The sequence below is a fragment of the Serinus canaria genome, chromosome 3, assembly GCF_022539315.1.
Source record: "Serinus canaria isolate serCan28SL12 chromosome 3, serCan2020, whole genome shotgun sequence".
In the NCBI taxonomy this organism is placed as follows: Eukaryota; Metazoa; Chordata; class Aves; order Passeriformes; family Fringillidae; genus Serinus; species Serinus canaria.
In genome coordinates, this window is record NC_066316.1 from 93,600,802 (window position 1) to 93,621,053 (window position 20,252).

General features: G+C 38.5%; 2 protein-coding genes across 6 annotated transcripts in view; one reads left to right on the forward strand and one right to left on the reverse strand.

Moving 5' to 3' along the window:
* SH3YL1 (SH3 and SYLF domain containing 1) overlaps positions 1-394 on the reverse strand; it is a 46,601-nt gene extending 46,207 nt beyond the window's left edge. For 2 of the 4 annotated variants that reach the window (XM_018920276.2, XM_018920287.2), the window contains exon 1: positions 239-394. In XM_018920276.2, coding sequence (XP_018775821.1) covers position 239 — 1 coding nt within the window. In that variant the 5' untranslated portion in view covers positions 240-394. The remainder of the gene's footprint in view (positions 1-238) is intronic. The other 2 variants (XM_009094856.4, XM_050972302.1) reach the window with 2 other exon arrangements.
* Positions 395-500: 106 nt separating this feature from the next.
* ACP1 (acid phosphatase 1) lies at positions 501-19,416 on the forward strand. 2 transcript variants are annotated; one of them, XM_050972305.1, is made up of 6 exons: positions 501-642; positions 10,347-10,420; positions 10,523-10,636; positions 15,030-15,091; positions 17,291-17,396; positions 18,286-19,416. In XM_050972305.1, exons 1-6 carry the CDS (start codon positions 600-602, stop codon positions 18,361-18,363), a joined length of 477 nt encoding a protein of 158 aa, XP_050828262.1. In that variant the 5' UTR covers positions 501-599; the 3' UTR covers positions 18,364-19,416. The 2 variants fall into 2 exon arrangements, with proteins under 2 accessions (XP_050828262.1, XP_050828263.1); XM_050972306.1 differs by lacking the exon at positions 10,523-10,636 and adding an exon at positions 10,692-10,805.
* Positions 19,417-20,252: the final 836 nt, after the last annotated feature.

The window sequence follows — 20,252 nt, forward strand, 5'->3', positions numbered from 1 at the left end:
TTTACGTGGAGTGCGCAGCACATGCTGCGACCCCGGGCGAGAAGGGGCCGCGATGTGCCAGCGCAGCCCTGTCCGCGGTGTACGAGCGCATTCGCTCCGCCCGCGGGGACGGGGGCGGCTCGGAGCCCACCGGGCCCGCGGCATCCTCACTCTGGCCCCGCGGGATACTCATTCCGGCCCCGCTGAGGAGCCCACCAGGCTCCGCGGGATCCTCACTCTGCCCCCGCGGGATACTCACTCCTGCCCGGGCCGGGACTCTCCCGCTCCCCCTCGCTTCCTCTCCTCCTGCCGCCGCTGTCGCCGCAGCCTCACTGGGCGGCGCCGAGGCGGCCCCGCCGAGCCGCGCACCTGCCGCAGGTGAGGCGGGCGGGGCAGGGGAGATTGCAAAGCGCCCGCTCCCCTTCCCGGCGGTGGCTCCTCGGCGGCACCGGCACTGCCCGGTTCCGTCCGGTCCCTCCCTTCCCGCTGTCCCAGGCACGTTCCATACTTCGCTCCTTTTTTCCCCCTCAAAACAGGCAAGTCCCGCAGCCGCCTATAACAGCCGATGCCGTAAAGCGAGGCGCGAGCGGTGCGACAGCCGCGAGGTCCTGTGAGCGAAGATGGCGGCGGGGGAGTCGAAGTCGGTGCTGTTCGTGTGCCTGGGTGAGCGGGGCGAGGGACGGCCGCGACCGCTCCGCGACCGCTGCTCTCACTCCGCGACCGCCGCTTCTCGGCCCGGGGCACAGGCGGGGTGGGGCGGGAGCGCGGTGAGGCGAGGGCCGGGACCGGGCCAAGTGCAGCGGCCGCCGCGGTGCTGCAGGCGTGCCGCCCTCGGACGGTTTGCCGTGTCGGGGAGGGCCGGAATAGTCGCCAGGAAGGGAGATAGAAGGCGGAATACACCCGCGCCCTTTTTGTAATAGGAACAACGAGGGAGGGCTTAGCGTTGAGGGAGGCAGAGCACTGGAACGGTTTGCCCGAGGTAGTCGTTAAGTCTCGCTCTCTAGAGACGTTTCAAGCCCACCTGGACGCGTTCCTGTGTAACCTGCTCTAGGCGACCCTGCCTCGACAGCCCATTGGACTGGATAATGTCCAGAGGTCCCTTCCAACCCTAACAGTTCTGTGATTCTGTGGAACCAGCAGGAAGTAGTGAAGGAAGTGAAATGCAGTGTTGACCAACGCGAAGCTTGTGTGTGGGAAAGTGCCACATCTAAATAGTTGTAAACCCGCTCTGACCAATGGCTGCTGCTCGGGGCAGCAGGGAGACGTGGCTTTGAACAGCTTCCTGAGATGAGTTGTGCAGCACTTAGCTTCGGGAACAGCGGGATGGGAACAGGGAGCCTGCCTGCAGGCTTGCTGTTGGGAGCTCCTGTTGTAAGAAACGGAGAGAAAACCACAAGAACCACTGAAGTTAATGTAAGAGCTGCTGTAAAAAGAGGGAAAGAAGGGTAGGAGGCAACAGATCACCAAGGCTGATCTGTTATGATCTAATAATGAAATTCTTGATCTGATATGAGAATGAGTGAAAGAATGAGAATTTTTTGAAAGGCTACCAAAATGAAGAAATAGGAAACTTACTGATATTTTGTATGGTTAAGTTGTAAACCTTGTCATGCAAAGTCCCAGAAAACAGAAGTATAGGTGGGATTAGAAACCATCTGAATGCTTTTCTGGAGTTTAGGTTAATCAATTACTGGTAAACAAGATAATCACAACCAGCAAATAGCTAACCTGATTACACAGATTACAGAGCCATCCCCCATTTTGTACATGCTTTCTCTAAACTTCTGCTTTCTTCAGGGCATAACAGGCTCTCTGCTTGCTGGTGTAGCAGGATGGCTCTCTGCTCTGGTCTAGGAGGGCTGTTAACATTATCTGCTTCCTAGCCCATATAACCTTACCTATGTGCTATGAACCCCTGGCAGTTTGCCAGGTTTGTTGCAAAACCATTAGTTAATGTTTGTGTTTATCACTATCTGCTTTTTTTGTTGTCGTAATAGGAGACATGCAGATTAGTTGAATAGCAAAATAAGAGTTTAGTTTTCTGAAATATGTTCTGATGTTTACCTGTGAGTGAAATCAACCCCTAATAATAATCCAGAGAAAACATGCTTTAGTAAGGCATTATCAGTTAGTGTCTGTTTAGAAGCTAGTGGTCTATACAGATGTTTTTGTATAAAAAAAATTAATAGGAATCCTCCTTCCCAAACATGATGTTCTAAGGACAGTGGTAATCACCATTCCTGTGTGCTGGAGGGTGAGCCAGTGGGGAAGGAGACTGGTCTGGATAAAAAGGGAGTTCTGGCTGGAACTGAAGGAAGAAAGGAGAGATTATGACCTTTGGAAGAAGGGGCAGGCAACTCAGGAGGACTAAAGGACGTCATGAAGTTAAGCAGGGAGAAAAATTAGGAGGTCCAATACCCAGCTACAACTTAAAATGTTTACTGCCATGAAAGAATATGTTTCTATAAATACATCAGCAGCAAAAGGAGGGCTAAGCAGAATCTCCATCTTTATTGGATGCAGGAGGAAACAGTGACAAAGGATGAGGAAAAGGCTGAGGTGTTTAATGTTTCTTTGCTTCAGTCTTGAACACTCAGACCAGTTAGTCTCTGTATACCAGCTCCCTGAGCTGGAAAACAGGGATGGGGAGTAGCATCACAGATTCACTAAGGTTGGAAAAGACTCCCAAGATCATCAAGTCCAGCCTTTGACCAAACACCAATCTGTCAACTAAATCATAGCACTAAGTGCCAGTTGGTTCTTGAGCACTTCAGAGACAAGGGACTCCCTCACTCTGCTGGGCGGCTCCTTTCAATTCTTAACCACCCTTTCAGTGAAGAATTTCCTCCTGCTGTCCAACCTGAACCTCCCCTGGTGCAGCTTGAGACCATTTCCTCCTCTTCTATTATGAGTGGCCTGGGATCAACTCCTACCTGTCTACAGTCTCCTCTCAGGTATTGTAGAGAGCAATAAGGTATCCTTGAGCCTCCTTTCCTCCGGCTTAAGCAATCCCACCTCCCTCAGCTGCGTCTCACAGGACTTGTGTTCTAGATCCTTCACCAGCCTTGGTGCCGTTCTCTGGACACACTGCAGCACCTCAGTGAGGGACCAGAGCTGAAGGTCAGATTTGAGGTGTGACCTCACCAGTACCAAGTACAGGGGGGACAATCACTGGTCAGTCTCTGGTCCTGCTGGCCACACTATTGCTGATACAGGCCAGGATGTCACTGGCCTTCTTGGCCACATGGGCACACTGCTGTCATTTGGGTGTCAGCGAGCACCTCCAGGTCCTTTTCTGCTAGGCTGCGTTCCAGCCATGTTTCCTGCACTGAGGGACCTGCTGGAAGTGCTGAGCCACTTTCAATTGTTTACCATCTGTCCTGGTCAGCTGGGGAGGTTGTGGTTGACTGGAGGTTGGTGAATGTGACACTCGTCTACAAGAAGGCTTGAAAGAATGACCTGGGGACCTGCAGGCCTGCCAGCCTGATGTTGGTGCCAGGGAAGTCACAGAGCAGATGATCATGAGTGCCATCATGTGGCACAGGACAACCAGGGCATCAGGCCCAACCAGGGTCAGTTTAGGAAAGGCAGGTCTTGTTTGAAGGACGTGATCTTCTATGACCAGGTGACCTGCCTTATTAATGAGAAAAAGAGGCATGTTGTCTACTTGGACTGGACTATAACCTTTAGCACCATTTCCCACAGCATTCTCCTGAAAAAAACTGGCTACTTAGGGCTTGGATGGGTGCCCTGCTTCCTGGGTAAAAAACTGGATGTGTGGGCCCAAAGTAGTGATGAATGGATTTACACCCAGCTGGCAGCAGGGTGTAAATCATGAGTAGTGGTTCCCCAGGGCTCATTGTTGGGATCAGTCCTGTTTAATCTCTTAATCAGTAATCTGGACAAGGGGATTGAGGTCTGCTGTAATCAATTCACAGACAACACCAAGTTGGCTGGGGCTGGGAGTGTTGATCTGCTGGAAAGTAGAAAGGCTCTGCAGAGTGAGCTTTACAGGCTGGGTCAAATCCAGCAATACGAGGTTCAACCAGACTGAGTGCTGGGTCCTGCTCTGGGATCTCACCCCGCCCTGCAGTGCTGCAGGCTGAGGGTAGAGTGACTGGAAAGCTGCCCTGTGGAAAAGGAGCTGGGGGTGCTCATTGACCACAGCTGAACATAAGCCAGTGTGCCCAGGTGGCCAAGAAGGCCAATAGCATCCTGGCCCAAATCAGCAATAGTGTGGCCAGCAGGACCAGTGCAGTGATCATCCCCCTATGCTTGGCATTGGTGAGGCTGCATCTCAAGTGCTGTGTCCTGTTCTGAGCTCCTCAATCAAGAAATACATTGATGTACTGGAGCGTGTCCAGAGAAGGGCAGCAAAGCTGGTGAAGGGTCTGGAGCACAAGTCCTAAAGGGCAGCTATAGGAGCTGGGGTTGTTTAGTCTGAAAGAAGTAGGTTTAAGAGAGACCTTACCACTCTCTACAGTACCTCAAATAAGTTAACAGAGACAAGATGAGAGGAAATGGCCCTAAATTGCACCAGGGAAGGTTTAAATTGGGTATTAGGAAAGATTTCACTACAAAGGGGGTGTCAAGCATTAGAAGGGGCTGCCCAGAGAAATAATTGAGGCTGCATGGATATTTAACAGACATGGTGCTTAAGAACATGAGTTAGTGGGGGACTTGGCAGTGCTGGGTTAACAGTCAGATGTGATCTTCAGGGTCTTTTCCAACCTAAACTATTCTAAGATTTTGTGAAACAAGTCATACATGTGGTTGTGTAAGCCCACAGTGGTGATTTGCACTGTAACAAGGTTCTAATGCAGGAACTCTTTTTAGTATAACATAATAGTTAATATTAATTAATTATTTGGCCTGAGGAAAGGGTGCACAAGTACCAATCAGTACCAATGTTAATAGGATGGATTGTCTTAATCAGATGTTTTAAGTAGCTTTTAAATTTCCTCTTCTGTGTTACTGGGTTATTAAGAAAAACCTTTGTGATATGCAGTGTGGAAAGCTAATTGACATGATAATCACTTCTCTTTTTTTTTTCTTTTTTTTTTTACAGTGAAGTACATTCTCAGTTAAATTTTGTAGGCAATTTGTTTCTTGTTCCTGCTTTAAGATTTCTTAGTTTGTTTCATTATTTTTCAAGAGTGATACTTTTTTCCTTCTAAATTTTACTAGGAATAATGGCTGAGATTATTGCTGAAAAGAATACTGAACAGATTTCTAGAACTGCATTTAACTATAATATTGGTTAATGCAGTACATTAATTCTAAAGTTTGCCACATCTAGTGAGAATGGATTCCAGAAAGGACACTTCTTCATGAAAAACTGCATTTTCTTTCTACATTGTTTTGAAAGAAACCTAATATTTAAATATGCATTGATTGTGTTCTTTATTTGTAATGAAATAAGCAGATAGTCATTACACAACAAAATACAATCTAGTTAATGTGCATAACTACATTAATGATAAGGGTTCCTTATCACTGAGAAATAATTGAAATACCCAGCAACATATGTAATTACAGCATATGAAAAAGCACCAGAAGATATTTTTTTTTCATTTTAGCAAAGAAAGAATTAAAATTGGAGGTGAATCAAAATGCAGTTTGCTCATTTTACACTTACATAGCTCATGTAATTAATAGTTGTGCTCCAGAAATGGGCTTAATATGTTGCTGAGTTATATAAGTCTGCCTCTTTCTCTCTGATATTTCTCTATAACACAATAGGTTGACTGGCATCTTAGACCAGGCACTGGCTTTCTGATCTCCTCCAGACATGGGGGAGCGGTTGTAAGATGGGTGTGCTATTCAGCAAAGTTTGGCTAGATCTTCAGATGATTAATGCTTGTTGTGAATCACTGAGTATGAGTATTGTCCCCGGGCATCTAGAAATGATTTCATAAAATCAGTTTTGAAATGGCAACTAACTTAGTGGGTATGAGGACATTAGATGACAGTTTCAGAGAGACTTGAGTTTCCTGGTTCAGGTGTCACCATTCATTGTATGGGTTTAGGTATAGCCAAATACTAGGTTTCATGGGACAAAATGCTGTTTATAGCTGCAGAATGGGAAAGCAATAGATTGGGTAAGACATTGAAGAAGAGTTGCTGTGATGAGGATTTTTGGCAGGTTGACAAAAAGAAATGTCTTTTTATTATAAAGAGAAGGTTAGATAAATGTAAGGAAAATTACCTTTCTTCTATGCAGTATTGGTAATATAGGTGTAAGAATACAGTGTCTTATTTAATCTGCTTTTCAAAATGATGCAGAAGTATTAGAGAGTTGAAAGCATGGTGGTAAAAGTAATCTTGGAATTGAAAAACAAGGTCTGTGTTTGAAATACGTTAAGGGTCTGATTGTTGAAATTAGGTGCTTTATGTGTTAAAAACTTGTGCTTTCCTGATAAATCTTCAGGTTTATTAGAATAGCATGATGTACCAGCAGTTGAATAATTCAGCAGTTGAATAATTATTCTTGCTGCAAGGAAAGTTTTTTGAGACACGCACACATATATGCGCATGAATGCCAAAACCAGAGAATCTGAACTGAAATCTGTGCCTTGAATATTTCCTCACAAAAGTAATTGAATGCTGAGTGTAACAGTATGGAAAGAGCTAGGACTTGTGATGAAGTTCTTATGTGAATTTGAGTACAGAACATAATAAAGTGACCAGTCAGTTTTAAACACTTATGAAGGGGACCTGATGAATGGTGCAAATGATAGGAAGCATTATTCCAGTCACTTGGATTAAGTGACCATTCATGGAAACATAAGTAGAATAAAAATTAGGTTTTTGCATGTGAGATGATGAAAACTAGTAAAACTTTGTTACTAACAGCCGACAGCAAAAAAAGGAACAAGAGAAAAGCATTTGTTTGCATTTGGGGAAACTCTGAAAGAAGTAGGAAGCTGAATAAGGAACATTTAAGATACAAAACCACTTGAGAGACTAGGTGATTGGATCAACATACTCAGAGATGGGTAATGGAACTGACCATGAAATGGATTCAAGTTCTCTCTCCTGCCAGTAGAAGCAGAGCTTCCATTTCCATCTGGGATGGGTCAATGATTAGTGCAGAGATGGGAGTCAGAACTCAAAAAATTAGGTGTTGGCTTAGGTCATCACTGGAAGCCTTGTGCTTAGAAAATGAATGTGAAAACAAAACTTCTTAAAAGTGATTGACAAATTATTCCAGTGCTGATTCTGTGATTGAAATCTCTTGTCCTTGAATCATTGTATTCCGAGATGTTTGTAGGATTAATTTCAGTAGGTAGACTCTACCTACCTTGGGCACTAGTTTTCTATGATTCAAAATGTCACTACAACTTAAAGAACTTGATATGCAAAAAAATGAAGGGAGAAGGTGGAGATTTTGAGAACTTGAATACTGCTGCCTTCTACATAAAGCCAGCATGATCAGATCAGTTGGAAATACAACAAAGAAGAAGGGAACACTAGAGGCGGATAGGTGGTGAAGATAATATGTAGGTAACATTTAAGGATAAGAATGGTTCAAGTCCAAGGAGGAAGGTAATTGCCCTTTGATTCTTTCTGTGAAATTTCTCCATTCTCCTAATACATCTGTCAGTCCCTAACTTAGGAAATACTGTGCATCTGTGAGGATGCACAGCCTGGAAAGACCAATATGGGATGTACAATTGTATCTGAAATGGATGGAAATTAGTGAGGAAAGTGACTGGAAAACAAGGATTAAATTCATGTATGTTAGTGGGATAAGATAGAGCTTTACATCAGTCTTGAGATGAGTGATAACAGTTGCAAGGAGTAGCATGGGTAAAAGTTGTTTAAGATGAAAATAATATTGCAGATTATGTGGGGAAAAGATCTTCTGTTAAGTCAGTTCTGTGATTCTGTCTGTAGTTCCCAAGAATAGATTTAAATGCTGCTTGAAGTTCCCTGACAGTGTTAATACCTCTGCTAATATCTGGAGTGTGTCATCAGGGAAGATGTGAATTTTTGTCACAAACTGGGTTAAGTGATAGTTTCAAAAATGATAGAACTGAAGTTTCTAGGTAGTGCTCGAAGTGGTAGTTAATATGTTTAATCAAGGGTGTTAATGGTGCTGTTCATTATGGCATTTTGTATGATATCATTAAAGATTATATTTATGGCATTTATTTTAAGAAGTGAGCAAGCTGTAGAAGAGTGAAAATTTAGAGTGAAGTTCAATCCATGTGAGCAGAAGGTTAAACAAATGGAAAAAGCCATGAGGGATTTATGTCAAAACCACCATTTTGAAATTTTGGGGGCTAGTTAATGAATTACTAGGTCCAAGAATATTAATCATTGGTTTTTACTGAAATGTTGAGTGTGGTAATGGAGGTTACCGTTCATGCACAATTGTGTGGGATCATTCATACAGAGAAAAAATTTTGTTAAGAAGAAATGGATGGCCTCTACAGCCGGTGTAATGGAAGCAGAATGTAATAGTTTAGAAAAAAGACTTAAAGGTCACCTATTTCAAGTAACAAAGAGGGAATGGACAAATTAGGAGTAGGGGGTTATAATCATATATTTGATACTTCTGAATGAGTCAGAGGTGATTGTAGAAGTTCTCATGTTATTTTCAAAAACACTAAGTACCTATTACAGACTTTTTTTTAATTTAAAAACCAAATGGGAACAAACTTTTCTTGTAGTGTAATCTGTTGTTTCGTTTGTCAGTATTCAAGAAAAGTAAATGCAAATTAGAAGAAGCGCAGATCTGACTTAACTGGAGTGATTAGATAAGGTCAGTTAATTTAATGAAGAGATTGAGAGCTTGGTTTGTTTAGTTTAGCACAGCTATGCTTGGCAAGGGTTTTGTATCTGTTGAAGGAAAGACAGACTGATGTTAACCAAGATCAAATGAGCAGAGACTTCCAGGAATAAATACTAAGTTGAAACTGGAAGATCTTATGGTACCACAGGAAATTAATATCTGGAATAACATTTTAAGATAGATGATGCTTTTTAAAATGAAGCTTGATGTGTTTGTAAGAGGAGTGATGCTGTATAGGCTTGCAATATGAAAGAATTGAGTTCATTCATTTGACGTTTATTTTCTGCCTTGTGCTGTATGTTGCCATGTTTTGAAATTGAATTGTACTGTTTAATGCTTAACTCACTCAAAAAACTGAGATTGTTTTTTTCTTTTTTTTTCATATTTTAAGCATTTAAATAATTAATAGTACTAACTTCTTTTCTCACTTAACCACTTAGGGAGCCCTAAAATTTTCCTGTTTTATTTTTCTTCCAAGACTGATTTAATTTCATGTGCATGAAACACACTAATTCCATTGTTAGAATTAGTTTGTTTTCTCCTAGAAAGAAAGAAGATCTGATGACATCAGAACTCAATGTTTTGGCAAGATCAGTTTGTCAGTGGTTAGCCTGGTCCTTTTGCCATTTAGTTGATTTGATGTTCTCTAAATCTTTGCCATTTAGTTGATTTGATGTTCTCTAAATCTTTGATAGTCAATTTGTGTTGCTTCAGACCTTCACCTCCCTCTTTGTGATTTTCTTAGTGATGTGTGACAGCAAGGTATTAAATCCCCAGGTCATAGCAACTTCTCTCTAGCAATGAAGTATCTACCTTGGTGTTTTGTTTAAAAATGAGATTAAGTGCCTTATATGATTTTTTTTTTTTTTGCTGATGGAAATTTAGCTTTGTTCATTGGCATTTTTTTTCTTTTTACAGTTTGAGATTTGGAAAGAATTTAATCAGTAGTAGGAGAGTGATTAATTTAAGGGTAGAGAGATGAGTTTTGCCATTTCTGGTATTTTATACTTATCTGCTCAAAAACCAGAGATGACTAAGTTACACATTGTGTTTGATGGGAACAGAAGATTTGTGTATATGAGTTACTGCAATCTGCATGGCAAATCAAATATTATAAATATCCATCTAGTTATTGAAAATTTTTGAAGGATGAAAAGGTAGAAAGAGCTAAAGTAATAGTTGAAAAGGCTTTTTCTTTTTGTTGAGACACTTCATTCTTTTCAAATACGAATTTCTGCATGAATTTTTAAGAGGTCTGCCATAGATACAGCCAAGGATATGATTGGCTTTCTGTGCTGCAGGTGCACTCTGCTGGCTTATATCCAGCTTTTCACCCACCAGTGTCACCAAGTCCTCCACCGGGCTCCTCTCAATCCCTAATGCCACAGTCTGTGCTGATATTGGAGATTGCCCCAACTCAGGTGCAGGACTCGGGGTTCTCAAATATACAATTTGCATTCTTAGTGAATAAAAATCTTTAATCTGATCTGGGCTGAAAAATCCACACAATTACTGGTTTTTTGTTTTCAATAGTCTGAAAATTCACTTGAATCTCTTGTTTCCATAGGAAACATCTGTCGCTCTCCAATAGCTGAAGCAGTTTTCAAAAAACTTGTTACTGATGAGAAGCTTGAACATAAGGTAAGCTATTGATGTCTGTTCCAAGAAATAACTGTCTCATAGCCAGTCAGAATATAAGCAGTGAAGAAAGAAACATAAAAATATGAATTTGTTTTTCTGTAGTGGAGGATAGACAGTGCAGCGACATCTGCCTATGAAATAGGAAGCCCTCCTGACTATCGAGGACAGAATTGCATGAAGAAGCATGGCATTACCATGAGTCATATTGCCAGGCAGGTACTGTACCTGAATTTTCTTTAAATCTGTATATGTATTTGTTTTGTTGTTACAGTGGATGACAGACAGTGCCGCTGTTTCAGACTGGAACGTGGGGCGCTTCCCAGATTCAAGGGCTTTAAGTTGTCTAAGAAATCATGGCATTGAGACAACACATAAAGCACGACAGGTAGAAGAGAGTACATTTTCTTCCTTATTCATACCCATGCCCTGACCATTGCAATCATGGAAGTCATTTGACCATGCATGGTTAAGCATCAAGTAACAAATAAATACTCTGTGCTGGTTTTTTTTAAAGGACTCCAGAGTGACTTAACTCTTCTAGTTGAGCTTAATGAGTTTTCTGTTATTAAGATTCATCGGAAGTGTTACTGGAAAGCATTGAACCAGTTTCTGCATTATAGAAAACTCCTGCCTCAAAATGTTTAATATTCTGAGCATTTTAAAATGCTTTTTAAAAATGGACTTAGTCTAGTAATCTGTGATGCATCCTTCAGCAAGGAATTGTATATTTATTTAGCAGGTCCAAAAAGAAGTATAATACCTCTTCATCCATCTCAAAAAGCTTCTGTGCTTGCATGTAGATATTTTAAAAATATCTGGAGTGCTAAATTAGAGTTAAAGCACTCAAACCCAAGATTAGTAGCACAGTTGGTGGTAACTTCAGAGGAAAACATACCCTTGAAGCATTCTTAAGTCAAAAGCAGGTTTGCCACTTAGTGAAATCCTCTAAGTTTTACCTAAACTCATATCTGTTTTCATTAACAAAAGAACATGTATTTTCATACTGAATTCCAGAGAGATTGGAAGTAAATGTGCCTGCATCTATTTAAATCATTCAGACACTCATATAAATGCACATAATTTACTTCAGTTAACTATTCTCTGGATATAAGATATTCCTTTAGGGCTTGACCTTTACTTAGTTTGAGTTTACGCCACTAGTTTTTGTATTGACAAAAAGATCAAGTAGTCTTGTTATTATCTTACATTTCTGTTCCCTTCAGAATTTTTCTAGACCTCACTGAGGTCATATTTACTTTCTTCACTTTTCAAAGACTACATGTTTAGATTTTTGACTTTAAAAAATAAATTCTCTCAATTAGTCAATTGACCTCTGCTGACCTCTCCTAATGTTAATCTCTGTTTATATGAAACAGAATTAAGCACAGCACCATTTCAGATTTTTCAATAATTTACTATTAAAATAATCACTGCAAAAGTCTGTTGTGATCTTTTCCTGTTACAACATCTGGATTTATTGTTTTATCAGTTCTTACAAACATCATTATTTGTCAATATACAAGCTAGATGGTACTGAAATTATTCACTCAGTGTTTCAGTCATCACAGTAGTGTGACATGTTTGTCTTCCTAGAAAATACCACCTTGGAAAGTTGAGAGCTGTTCTTCTAGGTATTCCTAGAGTAGTTTATGAGCAGTTAAATTAAAGCAAAGAACCAAATGATCCTCTGTCTTGAAGCAAATCTTTTATATCTTCCTTTGGCAGAGAATGAATGAAAACATTTTAGTGAAGACATTTGCTTATACATTCTGGCAAATGAAGAGATTTTTCAATCAGAAGACCTTAAAATTACAGGGAGAGAAAATTAAAAAATGGGGCAATAAAATGAAAGACTTAACAGGATGAAAATTTATCTAAATCATTCCAGTACACATATTTTCTTTTGTAAAGAAAATATTCAAATCCCTGAACTGCAGGTAAGTGTTTATTTTGCCCTGATGTTAACAACGTAACTTCAGATTTTTTTTTTGTTTGTTTGGTTTTTTTTTTGTTTTTATTTTTGTTTTCCTAAACACTTTTCAGTGGTCAGGTTAGTACAAGTGGAAGTGCATTTGCTTCACTTTTAGAGACAAACTTAAGGAGAGTAGGAATTTATCTTCTGTTGCCTTCAAAGTCCTGTACAATTATCCTCTTCAGTCCTTTGGAAGATTGTTACCCACCCAGTGAAGGGCACCTTCTCTTATGTAATTTTTTGCGTAATTATGATAATCATGGATTTTAGCTTTTCTTTTTAAATTCAGTACTACAAAAATGGTTTATGTAAAAGAGAATATTAAATTGTTCGTGTCTTACGATGGTAAGTAAGTACAGTGACTTTCGATGTTAAAAGTGAAGTATAAAACCAAAAATATATATTTATATATAAAATAAAGTTGTTATTATTTTAGCTAATGGCAGGTTGCTGTATAAAATTCTCTAAGCTTTTATTCTTCACGCGCAAACCAGAAAGGTTTTAATAATTTTCACTTTTATTCATGCTGAGGCAAAAATTGATTTTGGTATGACTCATACCATGCATTTGCCTTAAATATGAAATTGCGATTAGAAGAAGGTTGTATTAAACACTGTTTCACAACTGGGTAAATTTGAGGATTGCTACCTCTCTGTGGGTTTCAGACAGAAAATTAGATTTCCCTTCTGTAAATAAAGGGAAATGTTTCACTAATAATTTAATAATTGCTATATGCATTTTTTAAATGCAAAGTTATTGTCATCTGAGTAGTTTCATCCAAAGTTTACTACTTGAACTCTCCAATATATTTCTCAAAATGTATCTAAATTTTTACATCCTCAATTTCATCCCCCTAAGTATTAGTTTTAGTAGTTTTGAGGAGTACCTTCAGCTCACTGGAGTTTGCACAAAGCTTTTTTATTTTTTTTTTAACTGACTCTGTGTTATGGCTTTAAAGCACAAGCCAAATGGTAACCTTGGTTTTAGGGCTGCATTTGCACCTGCATTAGTGCTGGTCATAGGGTAATAACTGTCACATTGTCAAGTGTTCCTAGTTTATTCTTCCATTTGTCTGTACAACAAAGAAATCGGTGCCCTCTTATTTTCACAGGGGCAAGTGTTCAGCTGTGTAGAGCAATCAGAAGCAGCTTGTAGAAATCCTGATTAGATTTGCCAGAAAAACAGAGCTATTTCCACTGCAAAAATATTTTCATAGGTCAGAGGCACTGCATGAATACAGCAAATATTTTTACAGTGAAAATAAACAAGTCTGCATTAGTTTTCATCCTTAACCCTTTCTTTTCATGTGCATTCCTGACCTTTCCTCTTCAGTTCTCTTTGTGTGTAATGTTTCATTTATCGCTTTATTCTGATAATAATTTCTGTCTGTCTTTTCTTGCTCCCTGTTATGGGACCTTAATCAGTATCTGTTTGCTGTTTGCACAAAAAAAAAAAAAAAAAAAAAAAAAGTGGCTGTTTTTCCATGTAAACCTTTTTTTAAATACATAAATTTTTTTTACAAGTTAAAACTCTGACTAATGGGATGCTGTGTTTTGCCTTTTGGCTGTTTTCTTGCTTACTCACTTCTCTAGCCCATCCTTTGTAGGGGTGCCTGCCAAAAAACCTGTTCTTAACAACCTTCCCAAGTTTCTTGGTTATGATGCTTCATACAGGACTATGCATGAAAGACAGTCTTAAAGTGAACTCTAATATTAAAAATTTTATTCCATTTTTTCATCTTCATTGTGGACACCTGGTTCAGATATCTTATACCAGCATTGGTGTCATGGTCTGGGAAGATTTTACCTTAAACTAAGGCTTAAATGTAAACTGAAATAAAATGACAACTGGCAAACATCTCTGGCCATCCTTATAACAAGAAGATGACATTAGTATTTAAGGCAGTGGTTTATCTGCTGTGTTTGCCTACATGACTTGAACTCAGATCTTTGAACTTAATTGATACTCATGTTTAGGAGTCAATAAATTACAAGAAAGAAAACAGATTATATGATGGTAGGAAAATGTACAATAGATCCCGGATTTTTCACGTCATACTACAAAATTCGTGAATTTGGTCTTAAATACTGTGGATGCATTTGTTTTTAAGAGATTGTAACTTATGCCATCATACTTCAGCTTTAAGTTTCAGTTGGTGTATATTTTGTGCAGTGGCAGATTTCTAGATTGGAAGTATTGCAATTAATTCCAGGCTACCTACATTTTTGTTGTCCTCTCAAGAAAGTAATTTTTCTGTTTTATTTTTAACCATTTTATTGCATGGTTCCCATAATTGGAAATTGCTTTAGTTTTAGTAGTTGAAAAGTACTAAAAATGTTGTTTTTAATGATGTTCTAAGTTGATGATGAAATGTAAAAGAAAAAAAAAAGAAAAGGTTGGTTAAATAGCTGCCTTGTGTTTGGTTTTTTGTGGAATGCTTTCAGAAATGGATAAATAATCATGGTAGAATATATTTAAAATATTGTAAGTTATTGTAAAATTGTATAAAGGTGCAGTTCTATTCTTTCCACCTGTCTTTTTTTAATAAATCATAACTACAGAGTTTGAAAACACTTTTTTCCCCCTTTCATTAATCAAATGCAGTTTGTAGGCTAAAGCACCTGTTTTTACTTCTAGGTTACTAAAGAGGATTTCCAGACCTTTGATCATATACTTTGTATGGATGAGAGCAATCTAAGGTAATGTATGAAGAAATGGAACAAATTCGTATGGATTACTTCTAGTGATGTCTCATAAGTCACTTTGAAGACAGATGTCACATTTTACTGCTTAGCTTGTGGTGGGGGTTTTTTTTTACATGTATGTGAATGATGTGCTAATGGATGGATTCTTCACTTCTGATAAGTTTATTGAGGCAGAACTCAATGGTTTATTTGTGTGGTATGTGCCACTCAAGGATGAAGGACATGGAAATTTAGTTACTTTGTGCTATATGCAGCTGATGCCTGTATAATTAAGAATGAGGATGTACTTACTGTCTTCATTGAAGTGATCGGTTTTTCTAATTGCATGGCAATTAAAAGACAAACTGGGAACTTGGAAGGGATTAAATATGGTGTGAGGTTTTTTTACTTTTTTTAATATAGAAAAAGAGAGGGAACTCTGAAATTAGCAAGGTTGTTAGCTTGGGGAAGTGTTGTTGTATTGTTAGCTGTGCTCTAGCTAAGCGTCCTTAAGAAAGATTCGTTTAAGTAGCTGCCTCTAGTGTAAAATTTTGCATATCACCAGCAAAATTTCTACTAAATTAAATACATATTGAGGATTAAGGAGCTGAATTTAATAAACTACAAGTGTCAAAGTGCTTGTAAGGGCTATTGTCAAGTTAGTTTAAAAAGGCCCAAACCAAACCACCAGAACCAACAACAAAACCTAAATAAAGACCCTATTTAATAGCACATAAAGTCTTCTAGAAGCAGCACCACTTAATTGAAATAAGTATGATTTTGTTGAATTTTCTAGAATGTCTTGAATAAGCTCTCTTCCACAGCCTTCATGAATGAAGTGTATGTAACACTTGGCTTGATTGCAGTGTCTCAGGCAATGACGTGACAAGGCTTCCTTCTATTTTCACTTGAATTCTTAAACAGGAATTTTAATTAACAATTTATGATATGAGCTCTAGAGCAGAAGAAATGTCAGAACTATAACAGGGATATTGCTGCTGCTGTGCTAAAGTTTTGCCTTTAGCTTGCACTGAGTTCAACTGTTTTGCCTAGGAATGCTTATTTGTAGCTTTAGGAGGGGAGGGCAAGCTGATTCCAGGTGTTGATGCCTGTCAGAAAAGGAAGATTTGGGACATGTCTTTTCTTTAGTACCAGAGCCATCTGACCCTCTCCTGTTCATGAAGTGGTATGTCAAAAACCTTTAAGATGGTCTTAGATTTTTTTAATTATAAAAGGCTCGAGAATTTATTGACAAATCTGTAAATTCAAGCAATAGCTTGATTGAGGATCTCTGATTTTTCTTCAAGCAAAACCATTTCTGTCATCTCACTGCTATTTCTAAACTATCTGAAATGAATTTCTTAATCAGAATTAATAATTTTAATTTAATTTCTTAAAACTGATATGGTTATGACTAAGCATTCACAAGGGATTTCTTTGCCTTTTGTAATTGTGAGTAAGTAAAATGATGATTTGGTATGGAGATGTGTAATATTAAAATAATTTAGTATGTTTTGGGAGTTCATTGTGAAGATGATAGTACGGAGCTGCCTTTAATCTGAAGATGATGAGAGGTCCATTTTAAGTATGGATAAGAGATGACCATTTTTGGGATAACAGATGGCCATTTTTAAGCAAATAGGAAAAATGCCACCTCAAAACTAAAATGTTTTATCAATGAGAAGCAATGTAGAAGGAAGAGGATGTGACAGCTGGTAAAATGCTACAGTATATCAAAAGGCAAACAGGTGTAGCTCACTGATTTATCATTTTCTGTTAACTGGATGTTGTAGGATTTCACATGAGCTAGATCATATCAGTCTAAAACAGTGGCTTTGAGCAGATAGGAGAATCTTACTCATACTTCTGGAAAAATACCTGGATACTTTCCATTGGTTGTTGTTCAATACAAGCTAAAGGTAAGTGTTGAAAGTACAATTGATTTAAGAAAGAACTTGATGAACTTACTGTTATAAAGTTTTTTTAAGCTGTGGGTAAAGTGCCTGACTGCTTATTTATGCTCTGAATTCAGTTTGTGTCTTCCATACTCAATTAAAAAAGACCCCACATAACAAGAAAAACAAAAACAAGGAGCAGCATAGGAGTCCAGAGACATTATTTTCCTATGTTGTCTAGAAATGGTCATGAACATCTTGTACTGATGCCAAAATTTTGAAGGAAATTTCAGGGGAAAATTTTATTTTTCTTCTGCAGAGATTTGAACAGGAAAAGCAACCAAGTTAAGGACTGCAAGGCCAAAATTGAGCTACTTGGAACTTATGATCCACAGAAACAGCTTATCATTGAAGATCCATACTATGTATGTGTAAGAAATTCTTGGGGTGGCTTGATTAAAAATTGTGTGTGTGCAGCATAATCTTCCCAGATCCCACAATTGGCATATGATACATAATCCGATGTTACACAAAGTGAAGAGTAAACTTTTTTTTATGACTTAAGAAAACTGTGTATTACTGGGATAGAAAAGGAAAATGCTTATAGCATTTATTTAAATTAAAATAATGCAGTGCACCTATATTTTCAATATTGGGTGAAACCCTGTTTGATTAGCCTCCTTACAAAGAGGATATGATCAGGAAAGTTAGAGACATAGCCATTGACACAGGTGGTCAAAAAAGTTAGATAATGCCAGCCAAGAGCAAACAATTAGACTAATATTCTTCAGTTTAGGAAACAAAAGTGGATGAAGATGCAGTAGGGTTCTATAAAATCTTGATATCATGGGGAAAACTGAATAAGAAATTGCTATGCATTACCCAGGAAGTGGAGAATATGGTATAGTGGTAAGGAAATGGTATTAGTGGGAAGCAGGTTCAGAACAAAGAGGTTTGTTCTGGGCTTTTTGTTTCCCCACCGTGCTTCATTAAACTGAAATTCAACATGATGGATTAGTGTGAACCTAAAAAAGGAAAAGACTTAAAAGGCTCAAAAGTGAGTGGTATAAATACATGAAGGAAAGTCATGCAGGACTGTTGAATACAAAGTCATAGAGTTTGTCTGTAGACATTCCTGAGCTCAAATTAGAGAAAAATATGCCAAAGCTGTCACCAAGTATTTGCACAGTTTTTTTTTTTTCCTAATATCTGTTGTTTGCCATTACTGACAGCAGAGAAACCAGTCTGCAATTTGTATTTTCTCTTCAGCCACTATTATTATTCTTACAGTCTTTTTCCTCTCTTCTTTTCTAGGGGAGCGAAAAGGACTTTGAAACTGTTTACGAGCAGTGTCTTAGATGCTGTAAAGCATTTTTGGAGAAATATCATTAATGCTTCATCACATAATTTCTAAAAGAAAATAATTAGCTTCTTCTGAAACATGTAAAGTTTACTTGATTGATGTATTTAAATTGTAAAATTATTCCTCTACATTCAGTACTTACTCAGTTTAATTTTGTATTTTAGCTGTTCTGTCATCTAGTGAAAAAACATGAAAAAGGTTTTAATTGGATTACATGATCAACCATTTTGTCACACATCAATGTAGTTATAAAGTATATAATTCAGTATAGATTTTTCTGTCAACTCTTCAAGTGCTTTCTCACAAGCACTGCAAAAGTAACACCTTGCTTCGTTATATGTAATGCTAACTGAACTGAGATCTTGTCCTCAAGTGAGTTGATTTCAGTCAACTTTCGATGCTAGTCTGTGAGATAATAATTGATGTGTAACTTAGGTGTGTCATCCCAGTATCATTAGGCAGCCTTTGGATGGAAGCTGTTTCACGTGGAGCCCGCTACGTAAAAGATCTGCTGCCTGATAGAACTGGCTAAGTCTTCCTTTAGTCTTCTGGTCAGTTCCTAGCACACTGACATAAGCACATGTAACACAGCATTTACTTTGAGGAGAAAACCTACCAGCTTTAAAGCTGAAATGTGAAATCACATCTTGTATCTCACAGTAGTAAAATACTCAAGTCCATGCAATACAATGGGTGAGAAATTTGCTGTAATCCCAGTTCCTACATGAGGGTCAGACAGTATTTCCAGTTTTACTCAGGAGGACATAAGCCTGTCAAAAGTGTTCTTTGAGAGTACAGTTCAGCGTAAAGACAGTCCATCTGCAATACAATACTTAGTTAGCAGAAGGCCAGTAACTAGACAGTTCTGCTCTTGGACAAAATTTGAATACTTTGTAAAAGTCTAAGCCTGCTTTTCCAAAAATCACTCTTCGTCTCTGCCTTGGACATGTAAATGTACTGAGATCAGTAGTATGAGTGATACCATGATGATTTTCCTGTTCTAAGTATTCTCAGCATTGGTATGAACTAGCATTACCACATTATCTGTAAAACTGGATCTATAAAATTTGTTTTCTTATTTAGCCTTGTTTTTGTCTCTTGCTACCTTCCAAACTTGTAGTCTCTGTACTTGTCACCTGCTCAGCCTTCTGGGAGAGAGATGGATTTCAACAGAAGATCATGTTATTCTTGGGGAGGTTGCAATCCTGGTGTCATTCTGTTGCAGACTTCACAATGGGGATTAAGTTTATTGGGACTGTAGCTGTAGAATAGATGTGTTTGTGTTAATGAGGTTTCTGTTTTGTGCTAAAATTTCAATCAGACATAAAACTTCTGAACTTGCTTAGAAAAGGTGGATGGTAAAAGTAATACTTAAATACAGGAATCAGAATCTTTGTGCATTATTGCATTACCATCAGTTTTGACTTCTAAAAACAAGGTAGGAATTGCAAGCTAATAGCTGTTTCACTTTTCAGGGACAAAGAGTTATGCACAATTTCAGATCCAATTAAGTACTGACTCTGGAAAAATAATTTTCAATTTCTTTATTAATTGTTTTGACAAAGTAAATGGGGAAAATGATGGGCAGTTAGGGACAAAACATCCTAAATGTGGTTTGATGCACTAACCTCAAAGGTGGAACTATTTAGGCATAATCTTGTGTTAAGTCTCTGCCAGAATGACCATTTCAAATATTCCAGTGAAAGTAAAATAGCTCATAAGATAGAGAACATGATGGTTTGTGCTTTCCCATTCATGGCTATGTAGGAATTCAGCCTATAGTTTCCTGCATCTAAGGGTAAGATTGAAAGGTCTTAAATCTTTATCTTTGAACTGCTAGGGTAACAAAGGAAATAAGAGGGATATGGTTGTTTACCTTCACTGGGCTTAGGAATCTTCCTGTAAAGTGATACTAAGT